This window comes from Trematomus bernacchii, unplaced genomic scaffold, assembly GCF_902827165.1.
Source record: "Trematomus bernacchii unplaced genomic scaffold, fTreBer1.1, whole genome shotgun sequence".
Classification (NCBI taxonomy): domain Eukaryota; kingdom Metazoa; phylum Chordata; class Actinopteri; order Perciformes; family Nototheniidae; genus Trematomus; species Trematomus bernacchii.
In genome coordinates this window covers 4,900,876-4,915,992 of record NW_022987609.1, presented here as the reverse complement: position 1 = coordinate 4,915,992, position 15,117 = coordinate 4,900,876, and the positions used below count along the sequence as shown (strand labels likewise).

The 15,117-nt window shown below is 38.0% G+C and overlaps 3 protein-coding genes across 3 annotated transcripts; 2 read left to right on the top strand and 1 right to left on the bottom strand.

The window, feature by feature from the left end:
- The first annotated feature begins 2,691 nt into the window (after positions 1–2,691).
- On the top strand, positions 2,692–5,843 carry mfsd4ab (major facilitator superfamily domain containing 4Ab). Its single transcript, XM_034131859.1, has 10 exons — positions 2,692–3,003; positions 3,103–3,301; positions 3,570–3,806; positions 3,911–4,073; positions 4,227–4,342; positions 4,486–4,659; positions 4,767–4,914; positions 5,011–5,081; positions 5,217–5,334; positions 5,423–5,843. The coding sequence occupies exons 1-10, from the start codon at positions 2,774–2,776 to the stop codon at positions 5,515–5,517; spliced, it is 1,551 nt and encodes a 516-aa protein (XP_033987750.1). The 5' UTR covers positions 2,692–2,773; the 3' UTR covers positions 5,518–5,843.
- A 123-nt stretch (positions 5,844–5,966) lies between these two features.
- Positions 5,967–9,517, bottom strand: LOC117483475 (acidic mammalian chitinase-like). The gene is made up of 11 exons (XM_034131835.1): positions 9,493–9,517; positions 9,334–9,363; positions 9,011–9,212; positions 8,841–8,897; positions 8,590–8,755; positions 8,151–8,275; positions 7,881–8,004; positions 7,551–7,736; positions 7,240–7,359; positions 6,550–6,691; positions 5,967–6,458 (listed from the first exon to the last, which is right to left on the bottom strand). Exons 1-11 carry the CDS (start codon positions 9,515–9,517, stop codon positions 6,160–6,162), a joined length of 1,476 nt encoding a protein of 491 aa, XP_033987726.1. The 3' UTR covers positions 5,967–6,159.
- Positions 9,518–11,825: 2,308 nt separating this feature from the next.
- Positions 11,826–13,093, top strand: LOC117483413 (CMRF35-like molecule 3). The gene is given in 5 exon segments (XM_034131743.1): positions 11,826–11,880; positions 11,973–12,166; positions 12,169–12,343; positions 12,769–12,817; positions 12,983–13,093. Coding segments are annotated over 5 exon segments (480 nt in total). The 3' UTR covers positions 12,990–13,093.
- Positions 13,094–15,117: the final 2,024 nt, after the last annotated feature.

Here is a 15,117-nt window from a genome sequence, read left to right as displayed (position 1 = left end):
TAGGTGGATGGATGGATGAATGGATGGATTTAAATCATTAAATAAAACACATCCACAGGCTTATAATTACATGTATTGGGCCTTGGAAGTATTAGCATGTAATCCATTGCATTTAGTCTTTTTTTGTAACATATGGCAGCATGTGCTTTTCTCTGCAGGCCATACAAAGAAACACAGTGTATAGATAAAGTAGAACTGGGGGAAAAGAGGAGAGGGATTCAGATTAGGATTCCTGTCACATTGTCATGGCAAGTCTAAGGCCTCTGGTTGAGAGTTGGCTAAATGTCAGCCTATGGAGATGAGACAGAGAGGAGCAAGGCAGTGCTGTTTTTGTCCAATTCAAACCCTGTTTCTGATGTCTTGTCTCTTTAAGCGGCTGTCATCAACAAACTGTGCGTCAGACTTAAAAAGAGATGCAGTGTTCTGTGTCTTTGAGACATAGTCAGAAAGCTACATTCTCTTTCTAGGCATCCCTGATTGATTTTGGCTTCAACTATGGATGAATGCGCTGCTTTGACACCATCTAGTGTTGAAACTTTGTGTAGAAAAAAATCTCTTTTCAAAGATGTGTTTTTTTGCTGTGGTTTTTCATTTGGCTTTGACTGTGCAGTGTTGCATATGTAGTTTGACACTAAAAGGCTGTTTTGTTTGCTGAAGGGGAAACGTTTATTTGTGCTCACTTGAAATCTGAGTAGTAATGTACACAAGATCTTGTGGGTAAAATTGGAGACTTCTTGTGGCTTGCAGTTTAAGTTTGACATCATTTTGAGACATTTTAACAATGTTAATTAACTTTTTCTGGAACAACACCAAATATAATTTCAATCATATTATTTCTCAATTGTGCTTACCATGTCTGGAGGAATAAGTAAAACTGCAATAAATACATAAAAAAAAAAAATGTATTTACTACTACTAAAAAATGTTGAGCAACTGTACACTCGCCTACTCTTATCCTCTTCCTTATCAAACCTGTGTGAATAATAGATGCATAAAAAAACAATGTCTTACTTCAGTAACTAGAAGTTGCTGTTGATTTTTAACACCCCCTTGTACATCTTTAAGATTGTGTTAGTTGACAATTACCTGGAGAAGTCATCTTGTGTTGCTTTATCTCAAGAAGAGGAAGCAGATGTTAATGAATGCCTTTTGTATAAACACGCATATTTCTCAGGGTTTAGTACCTTTCCAGCATCTTCATCTTGCAGCGCACATCGGCAAATCAGTTACACAGCTAAGCTCAGTAAAGAGTCAGTGTATAGGCATATGATTCACAGTGTGAAGGAATACAGTCAAAGGAAATGTCATATTAAGTAGCTTAAATCAGACGGCTAACATATGTAGTTGTTGCCTTTTTATGTTTTTGAAGACAAATAAATGTTCACTGTAGTTAATCAGGTACCAAGAAAGAAGCATGTATTAAATAATGATTTGACAACTAAGGGAATACAATTATACTTCTAAAAAAAAATGATACAGTAAATCAAATACATGACTTGTGTTATCATCATGCAATAATAATATATATAATACAACTCAGAGTGTCTTTAACAGTGTCAGGGTCTTTCTTGAAAAGTAACTAAATCCACACTATCCGTAATAAGCCTGTGTTGCGATGTCTTTAGTTTCCTGTTTCACTTTGCAGGAAGCCCATATTTGGCTACAACCACCGGAGCTTTGCTTATCCCATGCAATCATTATAGAGATTAGGTATTTAGTCCTTTCTTTTATTCATACCTCTGAGGGCCAGTTAGTACAACATATATATACATTTAAAAAACATGTATAATTCATAAAACAAATTCACACTTTCTTGTCATAAGGGAATCATGTACTTAAGATGCCTCCTCTGTGTAAGTGAATATGAGTACCACATTTACAGAGTACCATATTTCGCTATAAATCAAACATTTTCAAACTCATAGAGGCACTAGATGATAAGCCAGGGATCATGAAAGTCGGATGTCTGTGGACAACTGATTGAAAAATCCATGGCAAAGCATCTAATAGCTGTTGAGCCTGACTATAGCCATCCACAGAGCCACATTGCTATGGTGGCTTTAAAGGACAATTAAAGAGTTTAAACCATTGTTGGCACACTTCATATCTTGGACATGAATGTATTTAGTATAACACGATATAGTCAACAAAGATCTACAAAGCTGGAATAAGGCTACATGAGAAGTAGGGCTGAAGTCTTGAATAGATTTCATAACGATAAATTATGATAGGATATTGCAGTCACGGATGAAAACCTTGCTTTGCATTTGATAAAACTCTAAATGAACTGAAATGTATGTATCAATTATTATTTGAACATCATTTTATTGCACATTTAAAAAATATACATGTTGCATCCGAGCTCCTTTTGTAATATGGTTGTCCAGGTTTGAAAGAAAAGATTACCTGTCCATGTGTGTAATTTGTTCCTGAATGACACATGTTCCATTTGATATGGTTGGAAGTGCCATGACACATAAATGCACACTTTCTAGTAGCGTTTCAACACAGACTTTTTCATTGCTAATCATTGACACATTTGAAATCATATTATTGTTAGAAGCATCTCCACTTCACCCATTAACTCAAGAGGACATCCTTTTCAGTTAGGCAATCCAAAGAGGAGGGCACTTAACGCTTTAAAAAGATCGAGAAACTCATACCACTCCAAAAAGCATCTTCCAAACTTCACCGAGCTGCTTTCAAATATTGAAATCGTAATACTAAAAAAAAACCTTGGCTGTGGGTTTCGTCGGTCTTCACTGTGGTCAAGATGTTTTTGGATGAGCGGATCGTGACTCTGTTCAAAAGGAATGCCCATCACACACTGACCTACTGGAGTGTTTTCTTCAGCTTTGGACTATGCATTGCGTTCCTTGGACCTACAATTTTGGACTTGCAATGTCAAACTAACTCAACACTCAGTCAGATTACCTGGGTCTTCTTCGCCCAGCAGTTCTGCTTGTTGATTGGCAGCTCTATTGCTGGTGTTTTCAAGAAGACGTAAGTATAATTCCCCCTACCGTCCAGGTGTGCATGAATATTCTGTAAACAATGGACCATCATTAAAAGAGTCTTTGTCTCTTTTTTTTTTTTTTAAAGGTTGTTCAGGGCTCTAAGTGCCTTATTTGTCTCAGCTCTCACCATCTCTATAATATTTGCCATAATCCCTGTGTGCAATAATGTTCTCGTGCTCGCCATCGCTATGGCTGTGTCTGGGTTTGCGATGGGCATTATTGACACCATCGCTAACATCCAATTGGTGACTATCTATCAGAGGGACTCGGCTGTTTTCTTACAGGTAAAAAAACCTGGAGTACCTTTCTCTTAATCTGTAGAAATACTGACACGATAGCGTGTGCATTCATTGAATAACTATCAGCAGATAAATATAGTATTATATAGAATTTAGTATGTGTTATTTGTCTTTTTTTACAAATATAGGAAGCTAGCACGAATGTTCTATGCAGTATGTTCAGCAATCTATTTTTCTAAAATTATGAGGCAATTATATTATGACAAACACAGTAAGTTATGTCTTTGACCTTTTGTATTCTACATTTTTGCAGGCTCTTCATTTCTTCATTGGGTTCGGGGCCCTAGTGAGCCCACTGATTGCAGACCCCTTCCTCTCAGAGACGGGCTGTGGGAATCACACGGGGAATGCGACAGAGATCATACATCCTTTCAGGAACATGCCGAGAAACAGTCCGATTGCAATGCACGATATAACTCAACTGCCCCACCCAGAGGGAGGGGAAGAGTCCAATGTGCACTATGCCTTCTGGATCATGGCGCTTATCAATGTAAGACACTAACCAAATTGTAGATGTGCAGGAGAAGAGTTATGATTTTTCTTAATTTCTTAAACCAATTTTTTTGTGTGAAAATAAAATGTGTGCCCCCTCAGCTGCCCGTGCCCCTTTCAGTCCTGTTCCTGATGTATCGGGAGCAGCTGATCCCATTCTGCCCCAGTGGAACTCCTCGTCTTCTGGACAAAGATGAATTAGCAATGGAGAACCAGCAGGGGGCCGAGGGCACGGATGTGGAGCAGAAGGAACATGAAGCTGGAGGTAAAGACTGGAAGAATAGATTTTTATACAGAACTCGTATGAATAATGCATACATCTTAAGTGGATTTTAAGTCAGTTCAGATGAAAGAAAATCAGAATAAATGCATTTTGTTCGCTCCAATCTGTCATTGTTGACCTTACACTCTGTTGCAGGTCATGGGGATATCTTCAGCTGCTGTAGGAATGATAACCTGAGGGGGTTGCCTGTATCCTTCTTTATGATTCATATCCTTGGTGGGGGTGTGCTCTTCATGACCGATGGCATTGTGGTGAGTGACGGGTGTGGATAAAAGATATGAAGTGCATTTCAGTTACTGTTCAACATACTTTAAAAAAAAATCCAAATAGAATATCTGCTTCACATAAAAATCTCATAATGGATCACATGAAAGAACCTGCCTTTTTCTTTCAGGGTGCATACGCTGGCTTCGTGTACACCTACGGTGTGTCACCACCTTTGTCATTGCCTAATAAGACAGCGGGTTACCTGGCCAGTATATTTTGGGCAGCCATCACTGTTGGACGTCTTTTGTCCATTCCTCTAGCGTACCGTTTCCAGCCTGTGAGACTACTCATGTTCAGCCTGGTAATGCCAATTAAACATTCCGAGTGCTGTAACATTACAGATTAAGCACATTTAAACTAAGAAGTCAAACACGTAATTGATAACATTCTCTCTTTTTGTTTTTACAGGCAGGTGCTATTGTTACTTGCTTGATGCTGCTTATTTTCTACGACAACCGCCCCTTTCTTTTTGCCGGGACCGGTTTATGTGGGCTTTTCCTCAGCTGCATATTCCCCTGTATGCTCGCCTATACTGAAGACATCCTTGATTATCAGGGTATAATGATGTTTTCACAGCAGATTCAATTAATTATAACACAGTAATGTAATAAAAGCAAGGAGAGGATATAAACCATACAATACTTTTTTGCAGGATGTGCAACGTCAGTCCTGGTGACATCTGCAGGAATGGGAGAGATGGTAATGCAGGTTGTGGTTGGCTCAGTAAGTCTAATTAATATCTTCATTATTTAAAAACAATTATGTGCAGAAGTCGAGAAATACGATTGTAATTGCAAAAATCCCTAGTGGAGATTTAGATTAGTGTTCAGTAGTTTATTGTTGGTTTATTGTCCCCAGATTATCCAGAACGGCAGCTACAGCTTCCCGCTATGTGGAGTGATAATCGCCTGCATTGGTTTTATTCTCTTCATTGCTCTCCTCTTGTTCAGTCGAATGCACCGAAATTACCTCACAGGTACAGTAACAACTAGCAACCTCAAACTGTGCTGCATATGGTTTGTTTTTATTATTTTCACACTCATACTACCTCTGCATCCCAATAGGAACATCGAAAAAGTCCACCATGGTGGAGGAACCAGCAACAGAGCAGAATGGATCTGCAAAAACAGAACAGAAAGAGGAGCCAGAGAGCAGCTGAGAGGAGCAGCAGCTGTGTTTTGTCCTCTACTGGCTACTGTAGAGAATAAAGTACAACAATCCATCTTCAAATATGTTTTACCAAAGACTACTAAATGAACGTTGTGTTGATGAACTTTTATTGTCCTGGAAATTAGATATGTGCGACATAGATAGCGTGCTGCTTCTTGTTACAATTTACAATACAAGGATTATGATGATTTGGAATACTTTTAAATATCTAAATTGTTTTGTTTTAATTGTAATCTCTTTTTTCATATTGTTCAATGTGTTTTGGCGTATCTTATGGCATATGTACTTGAATATATAAATAATGAATTTGTGTATTAAAACAATTCTACTGAATGGTGAACATACTGTAGTTTTGATTGATTCAAAGACAGTTCTGAGAGTATAATTTATATTCGACTACAAGGAAAATAATGTAGATGCATACAACACACATGCAACAATTCAAATGTTTATTTTTTTGCTTTCAAAATGGACTTGTCAATGTTACAGCCTCTGGTTTTACATTGTCAAACATCCAATGTGCAATGCGCACCTTGCACTCAGAGAAGTTGCCCCGTGAATACTAAGAACAAATGTAAAACAGAATCCTCCAGCCTTTGAACAGTTAACCAGTCAATCTATAACTTCAGATTTAGGACCAGTTGCAACAAGAACAGGAGGTGTCGAAGACCAGACCGGCAGCGCAGTTCTGAAAGTAGGTCTTTCCCATACTGCAGTTGTAGAATTGGTTCTTGTTTGTTGGGTCGGGGTACATGCCACTGGCTTTTGTAGCGCAGAACTGGCTGTCCATGCCCTTGGTGCCCGAGGCCCCACCAGAGGAGCTGCCTCCACTGGAGCTGCCTCCACTGGAGCTGCCTCCACTGGAGCTGCCTCCGCTAGTTGTGCTCATTCCTGCGATAGGAGGAAGGGGAGTGGCAGGAGCGGCGCAGGCTGGAAAACACCACAAATAGATGATTTAATAACATTTAATTTCCCTGAAAACACAATGGTTCACGCTGATCACAGATATTACAATTCTTACAAGCTTGTTCCAGATTAAGGCCCTGCTTGAGAACATTAATCAGTGGATATTTTCCCTGGTTACAGAAAGTGCCCATGTAGTCATCCATGTCAAGAGTCCACACCATGGCGCCTCCAAAGTTGTTCTTCTTCACCCAGTCAACCTACCAACGGACAGAAGGGGGCATTGTGGTAAGCATTTTGAAATAAAAAACAAAGCAACTTCATCTGACCTTGACATTGAAATACCATTACCACCATACTTTTTAGTTCCACATTCGGGAGAATTTGCAGTATGCCAGCCAGCATACCTTTCTGGCTGACGCACAATCCGTTACACAGTGGATACATAAGAAAGAGGGGAAGAGCTCGAGTCGCAATGTAATGACAAAATAGTATGCCCCAAGTGTAGGGCAGCTGGAGTAGCTACATTATAAAAGTGAAAAGAAAAAGATGTGATTTTAAAATGGACTCACACAGTAGCTACAAACTGCAACATTGCAAAAAATACAAAAATTGGGGATCGAATAAAAAGATTTAATAAGTTTGTTCCTGTCACTTTCTGCTGCAGCACTGAGGAGAAACTTTCCAATTTTATAATAATAATTCTTGACAGATAGAAAGCTTTTTTAGCTCGGAGCTTATTCATAACAGCCAACAGATTGGCCTGTGAAACGGTAAAACAAGTATTCTGTGCAGTTCTGTTCTGTACCTTGATCTTGAAGCTCTTCATGTTGTCATAGCCCACCCACTGGTTTCCCTTGTAGGCATATGGCACATCCTGGGCCTGGTTCCAAACCTCAGTTGCTCCGCCTTTCAAAAAGTCACAGATCTGTAATTTTACAAAGGAGTGCGTTAAGGACTAAGAGCTAAATTAACTTTTTAATATTGAGTCTGTTCTACTGTGTAGTAGACCAACCTGCTCTGCTATAAAGCATACAAACGAATATAAACACTGAACCACCATCATCATTCAAGATTAATTTCTTGTACTTAAGATATAAAAATATGCAGGAACCGTACCTCAAAGTAAGCGAGCTCTCCAGCCTCCTGTGTGTACTTTCCTGCAGTTCCAGGACCAGCAATAGCTGCTCCAAGACCATGGTTAGATGGGCTCTTAAGAGTGAATGTGTTGCCATATGTGGGGAAACCAACAATGAGCTTCTCAGCTGGGGCTCCTTGGCTCTTCCAGTAGTTCATGGCATAATCCTGGAACAAAGGAGAAGTTATACCTGCCTCTGGAACTACAAAGCTTTTGTGTATGCTTTAAATGTAGTTGCATTTGGATTCTTTATACAACCCAGGATGGATCATATATTCAAACACTATTTTTGAAGATGTTCACGCACTCACCACGTTGAAATAGATGAAGCCACCGTGATCCTCTGGGCTTTTGAAGAGAGGACTGCACTCACCAGTCATGGGGTCCCAAGAGCCATGGAAGTCATATGTCATGACATTGATCATATCCAGGGACCTGGGTGTGCAGAGGTTACATCAACAAGCCTATATTTATAGTTCAGCCTAAAAGGGATACATTCTGAGTTGTTCCCTTTAACTGTGATTTGTTATGTTGCAGTGGATAAGATTTGACACTCCACAAATATAGCTTCAAATGCTTACTGGCCAAGCTGGGGAATCTGATAAGCAGAATCAATGTTGGACTTTCCAGCCGCCACAGCAGCAGACATCAGAAGACGAGCCTTGTTGCTCTGCTTGGCCTCGTTCTCAAATGCAGCTCTCAGCTCCTGTCGATTTTCGACAGATGTAAAATATCTAGTATTTAGTCAAGTCTTTGTAATCCATAACTTGTAACATGGGCCAGACTGCGACTTTTTCATGGGCTTTTATATTCTTAAATGATTGCTTTCCTGTATATTTATACAAGAACACAGTGGAAACCCCATTGGGATTTATAGTAGTAAAATTAAGCCAAGCTTGAGCAGTGGCAAATGCTGTCAGGTATGACCTTATTTATAAGTTATTACATTTACTTATAATAATGTAATTCTAAGAGAAAAACACGAACAAGAAATTGAGCATTAAAACAGATGTAACAAACCTGCAGGAAAACGGAGTAGTACTGCTTGTCTGAAGGAGGCCCTCCTCTGTTGGCTGGATACTCCCAGTCAATGTCAAGCCCATCAAACTCATACTTTCTCAGGAATGAAATTACTGAGTTGATGAAGGTCTTGCGGTTTGCAGGGCTCAACACCATTTGGGAAAACCTAGTGTGGAAAAATAAAATAAATGTAACAAAAGATCCCCACTATATAGAGTGTGAAATCTGCTAATATCTGTATATGATCTCACCCTGTTGAGCCGAAGTTCCATCCTCCAACAGACAGGAGAGTCTTCAAGTTGCCGTTCCTGACAAGAAATCAGACATTTTACGATGCAGTAATACTAAAAGCCTTTCCTAACAGTGATCCATCTTTTTCTTTCCATTCGTTTAATTAAACTAAAGGTTGTAAGTGACTCACTGGTTCTTCAGGGCGTTAAACTGGCCATAAAGCTCCACATCGTTCCACTCAAAGGTGGCCAGTTGGTTGTTCTTGATGGTGGCGAAGGCATACAGGAGATGGGTACACAGACATGGGTCGATGTCATTGGGCATAAATATGGTCGGAGGTGGTCTGTACTGTGCCCAGTTTGTGAAGTAGCATGACAGTATGAAGGATGAACCTTTGAATCAAAACAAATGTATTATTTATGGACCAAACACGTATTGTGATGCAATTTCTCACCATAAAAAGGCAATTGAACATGCACACTTTATTCGATGTTCATACAGTATGTTGCTTACCGAGCTGGGCTTGCAGCAGCAAGGCCAGAGCTGTAAAGACAAAAACAAAGTCAAGTTATCTTTTAGTTAATGGATGAAAATACTATATTCAAATCCTGAAAGAAAGCACATTCAAGGAGACCCTTTGATGCACATATGAGAGAAAATGTTAAATCTTACCCGTCACAAAAAGTACTTTACCCATGACTACCGTGTACATGGAGGTCATCCAACAGGTGCACTCACTTTTATACCCTCACATTCTGCTCAAAGTGAACAGCCTTTCCACATCTGCCAAAACTGTGTTTATTTGCAAAAGATTGTTTCAGAGAAGATTATAAAATGTGTTCACTAAAGGAGTAAATTCTGATTACTTATCAGTCTCAGGCATGTTCTCCACATTTCTCCGTGTGAAGGACTCATTCAGCAAAGCAAACATAGTCTACAGTAAGGCCAATAAAATGCAGAAGATATGCTGAAGGCTTGTTTTAAAATGTACACAGACACGAAAAGAACAATAAGAAATGTGTCACAAATGTTTGTTTTGGGATAAAGATAAATTATTTTTCATCAGTACTTCCGGACCTGCCAAATGTGTAAAATATTATCTTAGCTCATGTTATCAGAAAGAAGAACATTTCAATGTTTAAAGAGGATTATTTATAGGCAAAACAAAAGAAGGAAAGACAGATGTCTCTTAATTTGTCTAAAATGATATTTTATCAAATATGACTTTAATGCTGTGCAGGAAATTGTCTCAGTTTAGCTGTGACATAAAGCATTAGAAGTCAACTCACGTAAACAACAGGCAAATTGCCTTTGAAAAACGACTTAGGCTGTGATACGTGATGATAAATATGTTTGACAACTCTAATCATGCTGAAAAGAGGATTGTGATATGTCATGAGGAGGGATTGCATACAAAAATCAAAAGCTATTACATAGTAAATGGATAACTTATCTAATCATTTCACTTCTATTATAATGCAGCCTTCTTTATCTTTAACAGTTTATTTAATATTTAAAGAAAGATATGCTGGTGTCAGCGGAAAACACCTTGGATGAACCGAGCCAAGCTGAGCTAGAATGAAAAACATGTTCTCTTCCAAAACAAACCTACTTTTCATGGCATGTCTCAAACAATTAAAACGCCGTCTGAAGGTGAACTGAAAGTGGGATGAACAATTTACAAAATTACTTTCTTACTTAATAGCGAAAAGAGTCAAATGTTAGTTCTTAACAAGGTCATTTCATCATCTAAGTACTTTTTTTTCTCACGGTGCAAATCAAATAGAAATCTATCACATCACAATTCATTTAGATTATACATCTGCTCAGTTAAAACGAAACTAAAGCTAACACTGTCACTTATAAACAGCTTAAATGTGAACACAACTTGTTCAGTTATCCTATAACACTATTCTATGCATAGGTTTAATAAGTCAAATGAAACCCAGTTGTGTTTTTCTAATCAGATGTGTCCCTGCGGGTGTTTTGTAACCTTCATGCTGCTTGTGTCAGCAGCATAGTTCTGCTTTTTCCATTGTGGGTTGACCTTGAAGGGCAAATTATGAATACTCCAGCTTCCTCTTAAACTCTGAGAATGTAATAATCTATGTCCTTTCTTAAACATTTAAATTGGTACAAATATTGTGAGGTTCATAGATGGTAAAAAGTAATGTTTTGGTGCATAAAGTTCTGTGATTCTTTTTGTAAAAGACGTGTCAGTCTAAATAAATAGGAACTCTTTTGCAATCTCAAACCTCTCTGACACAATCAGCTTATAGTTCGAAATGACCTCACGTCTCATCTTGCGGTGTTTGTTGTATAAATATTTTCCCTAGAAACATTGCTACAGTTACATGAATATGACAATTTCTTTGGAAAGGCCAATTCAATCTGGACTGCAACTATTGTAACATCGTTGTTGGTTATTCTTATAAATACTATAACAGAGTAATGTGTTAGCTGTCACTGAAATAAAAAAAACACAATAAACTGGAACAATTTGAACATAAAGAAAACTTGTGTCCGCAGGTCTGAGGTGCCCTACAGAAAGAAAACTACAGCCAAATAAGTCAAACGATTTTAATGTAATATGCACATAACATATACAGTGGCGCAAAATGGCAAATAAACCAATTAAAAGAATGAAAGCCTTAGGAGATACTCAGACAAATGCCAAAGATGTAAAGTAATGGGGCAAAAAATAATTTTTGCAAATTATACCAATAGATAGATAGAAAGATAGACAGATGAATGATTATAAAACGACAGTCTTGTCTTTAGTGCCACCTGCTGTTTAATTAAATAAACTGGCCGTACAACCCACCCTGCTGTTTCCCACACAGTTGGGTAAAAAACTCAAGAAAATACACAATAATAACAACCATACAAACACTGGCCAACGCAGACATTGCCTAAACCCCACGAACATCCTTATTGCACAACCTTACATGAGAGTAATAAGAGGAGGCCTCCACATGTTGCACACTTTGCTTCTGCTTCACATTATGATTTTCATCCGCACCATAAAGACCTCAGGGATATCTCTTGGCTTCTTTAATGGTAAGTAACATCAATTTTTCAAAATACATCTAATAGCATAGAAACTTGATAAGAACAATTAACTTGTTTGTTTTATGTTTTTGTTTTTTCAGCTCCAATTCTCTGTCTCTTCTGGCTGAGAGCCATGCATTCAGTGGACTCAGTCCAGTTGTCGGCTCCAGAGGTGGTAACAGGAGCATCCGGAGGGTCACTGACAGTCCCTTGTCAGTACGGCCATGAGTACAGAGAATATCCAAAGTACTGGTGCAGAGGACCAATATATAAGTGGTGTGAAATAGTGGTGAACACACTCCTGGGGGGAAGCAGTGACAGAATCTCTATATTGCTGATGATAAGATAGCAGGAGTCTTCACTGTGACTATGTCTTCTCTCAGAGAAAGTGATGAAGGTACCTACTGGTGTGTGGTCGCCAGACCTGGAATAAACCCCTACACTGGTGTCCGGATCCACGTCTCCCAACCAGGTAACTTTTACTACAACTGGGTTTGCTCAGGTACTTCATTATCATCAAATACTTTTATTTACATACCTTGAAAGACAAAAGCTTATAAAACTGACTCTAACTTGTAGACAAACCTCCTAAATCTTTCTGATAAAATGATTGTATTTGCCTTGAAATAAAAAAATGATTGTCTTGTATTTTTTTAATGTGTGAAGTCAAAGACAATTTTCCACTTTTTGTTACAGTTTGCTTTAAACGTCATTAAAATGTTCAAACATTTACATTTCATGTTCTCGTGTAAAGTGAAATTACAGACCAGTGTATGATATTTGGTCAGGGAATATTGAGCCCATATAATGGTATATAAACATAGTTTAAGGAGACAGGGGGGTTCAGTCAGTAAATCTAATTTGTTGTCTTTAAATGCAAAGTGTTCTTTTCCACAGCAATAACAACCACCACTCCCACCACCATACTGGAACGGTATGAAATGAGGTGAGAAGAGTCTACACAAGGACAATATACTCTCATTTCCATATTGTCCTTCAGTGAAATATCGCAACAAAATTATCACCCAGTTACCAATAATAAACATGTGAAAGTATATGCTATATAAGTAAATTGTTCTAATCCCAAATGTTTTTGTTTTTTTTTAAATAGTTGGTGAGCAACTCTACGTTGGATAGTCTTTATTGTAATGCTGTGTTGTTTGGTATCAACACACATCGCTGTTTGGAGGATAAAGATTGCGAGAAAGAAACGGCAACAACTACAAGTTCAATATGAAAACTCCAAAGTTTTACTTAGGTGTACTCCAAAGATCTGAAAGCCATGAAGAATACAAATTCCACCATGCATAAATGAAGGCCCCTCTCTTGGCAAGTCCTGCTTTTAAAAGACAAAACATTGACAAACAATACAGTTCAAGGGTGGTTATGTCCTACTCTATTTGTTGTTATGGAATACCAAAGCTAAGATGTTCTCTCTCTTTGCAAACTGTGACCTCCGGTTACACTCTATAGCCCAAGACAACCCCAAGAAAGGAAGGGTATAATATAGTCATTTATAAAGTATTAAAAACTGTAGGGAGTGGTTGAGTGAAAATGTGCTAAAAAAAGGAACCAAAAGCTGTGAGACGGAAGTGAAGAGATCTGCCGAAAACACTGTATTCTACTCTGGGTCATATCCGGGCCGGAGTGTGTCCCATATCGCTGATTACCCTCCAACAGCTTCCACTACCAAGCAGAAGAGTTACAAATCAAAGCTGAATTATATTAAAATTCCCCAGAAACAGTGAAATATCATATTCTATAAAAGAGGCAGTGGTGATTTGTGGTCCTTGTCAAGCAGATTTCATTACCCTGCCGGTTGTAGCTGCAAGAATGTGGGTATGCTGGTCTTTGCTTTCAGAGAAAACCAGATATTAACATTTTTTTAAGCCACCCCTGTAGGCTACAATCTAATGCAATAAGTCATCATTAAAACCTATTTTTAGGAAAGAATATAATGTTCAGTTTATGTGTCAGAGAGGCCCGAAGTACTTGGCTCTATTGGATTGTAGATTGATTGAGTTGTTTGTAATATTTTGTCCCCATTGTGTATGATAATGAGAGAAAACTAACAATAGAATCACCATTTAGGTCTTTTTCACAGCAGACATTTTGAATTGTCATGTTGGAAAAACAAGAGTGTTACTCATAAAGGTAATAATAGCTTATTTCTATTCAAAATACCAAAAAAGCTGTGACAGTGGGCCAGTATTCACAAGACAAACCCTAAAAATGAAGTAGCTTGATGGAATTCCTTAGCCATTATTCATTGTATTAGTTTTCTCTGTTACATCCTACATAAGTAGCTTTGCCCTCAAAACACATCACAGGACTAAGTAAACATACAAGAAAAGAGCATTTAGTCTTGTATTATTTACTTCTGTTTGTATTGACTAGCTCAGCTAAACACATACATAAAAAGGCATACATACAACAAACAAAGGTTGATACTCATATCACTTAATTTCTCTAATCCATTCTGCAGATGTAGTGGGGAAGAGGTAGAGCTCAGATTCAGGTGAGAATGCAAGGTGTAAGGAATTTAGGAGGTGATGTCACCATTTCTGCTGCAGGAACCTCTCTGCATGAACTGGTGTCAAGGCAGCCACCATAACCAGAGACGGTAGGCTTTCAAAGTAAAAGCACACATGGAAGACGAGCGAAGTATGGATGAAGGTGTTGGAATAAGCACGCATATATTTCATTTAAGTAAAAGTAGCAAAACCACTATGTAAAAACACTCATTCACAAGTAAAAATCCTGCATTCAAAATCCTACTTAAGTAAAAGTAGGCCTACATGAGGGTCAGCATCAACATATGGTTAAAATAAGATGAGATTTACTTTATTGATCATATTTCGGGAAAGTTTTTCTTCACAGCAGCATGGAAACAAGGCATTACACATAATGTGAAAATGAAAAAGTACAAAATAAACATAAAGTACAAAATAAAACGGAACTATAAAGTAAAATATGAATATTGACAGTGAAAGATATGCAACTACTGTAGACTACAGGTGCCGATTACAGCTTTCAACATTTTAAAGTAGGATATTATTAAGTGTGCTAGGCATAGCATATTCAATTAAATATAAATGTAAATGTAAAAGGTATAGCGTGAAGATGCTATTATTGTAATTTTACTGGATTGCAATTAAGAAAACATCAAATTAGATTCAATATTTCCAGTGGTGTAAAGTAACAACTAATTGCATTTATTCAAGTACTGTAGTTGTACAATTTTGA

Bases quoted from the DNA above. Each gene is read 5' to 3' on its own strand.
- LOC117483475 (XM_034131835.1), bottom strand. From the start codon at position 9,517: ATGGGTAAAGTACTTTTTGTGACGG. The intron at 9,213-9,333 runs GTAAGCAACATA...TTTGATTCAAAG, and splicing joins GCTGCTGCAAGCCCAGCTCG to GTTCATCCTTCATACTGTCA. The intron at 8,898-9,010 runs GTGAGTCACTTA...ATTTCTTGTCAG, and splicing joins TTTAACGCCCTGAAGAACCA to GAACGGCAACTTGAAGACTC.
- mfsd4ab (XM_034131859.1), top strand. From the start codon at position 2,774: ATGTTTTTGGATGAGCGGATCGTGACTCTGTTCAAAAGGAATGCCCAT. The intron at 3,302-3,569 runs GTAAAAAAACCT...ACATTTTTGCAG, and splicing joins ACTCGGCTGTTTTCTTACAG to GCTCTTCATTTCTTCATTGG. The intron at 4,074-4,226 runs GTAAAGACTGGA...ACTCTGTTGCAG, and splicing joins GAAGGAACATGAAGCTGGAG to GTCATGGGGATATCTTCAGC.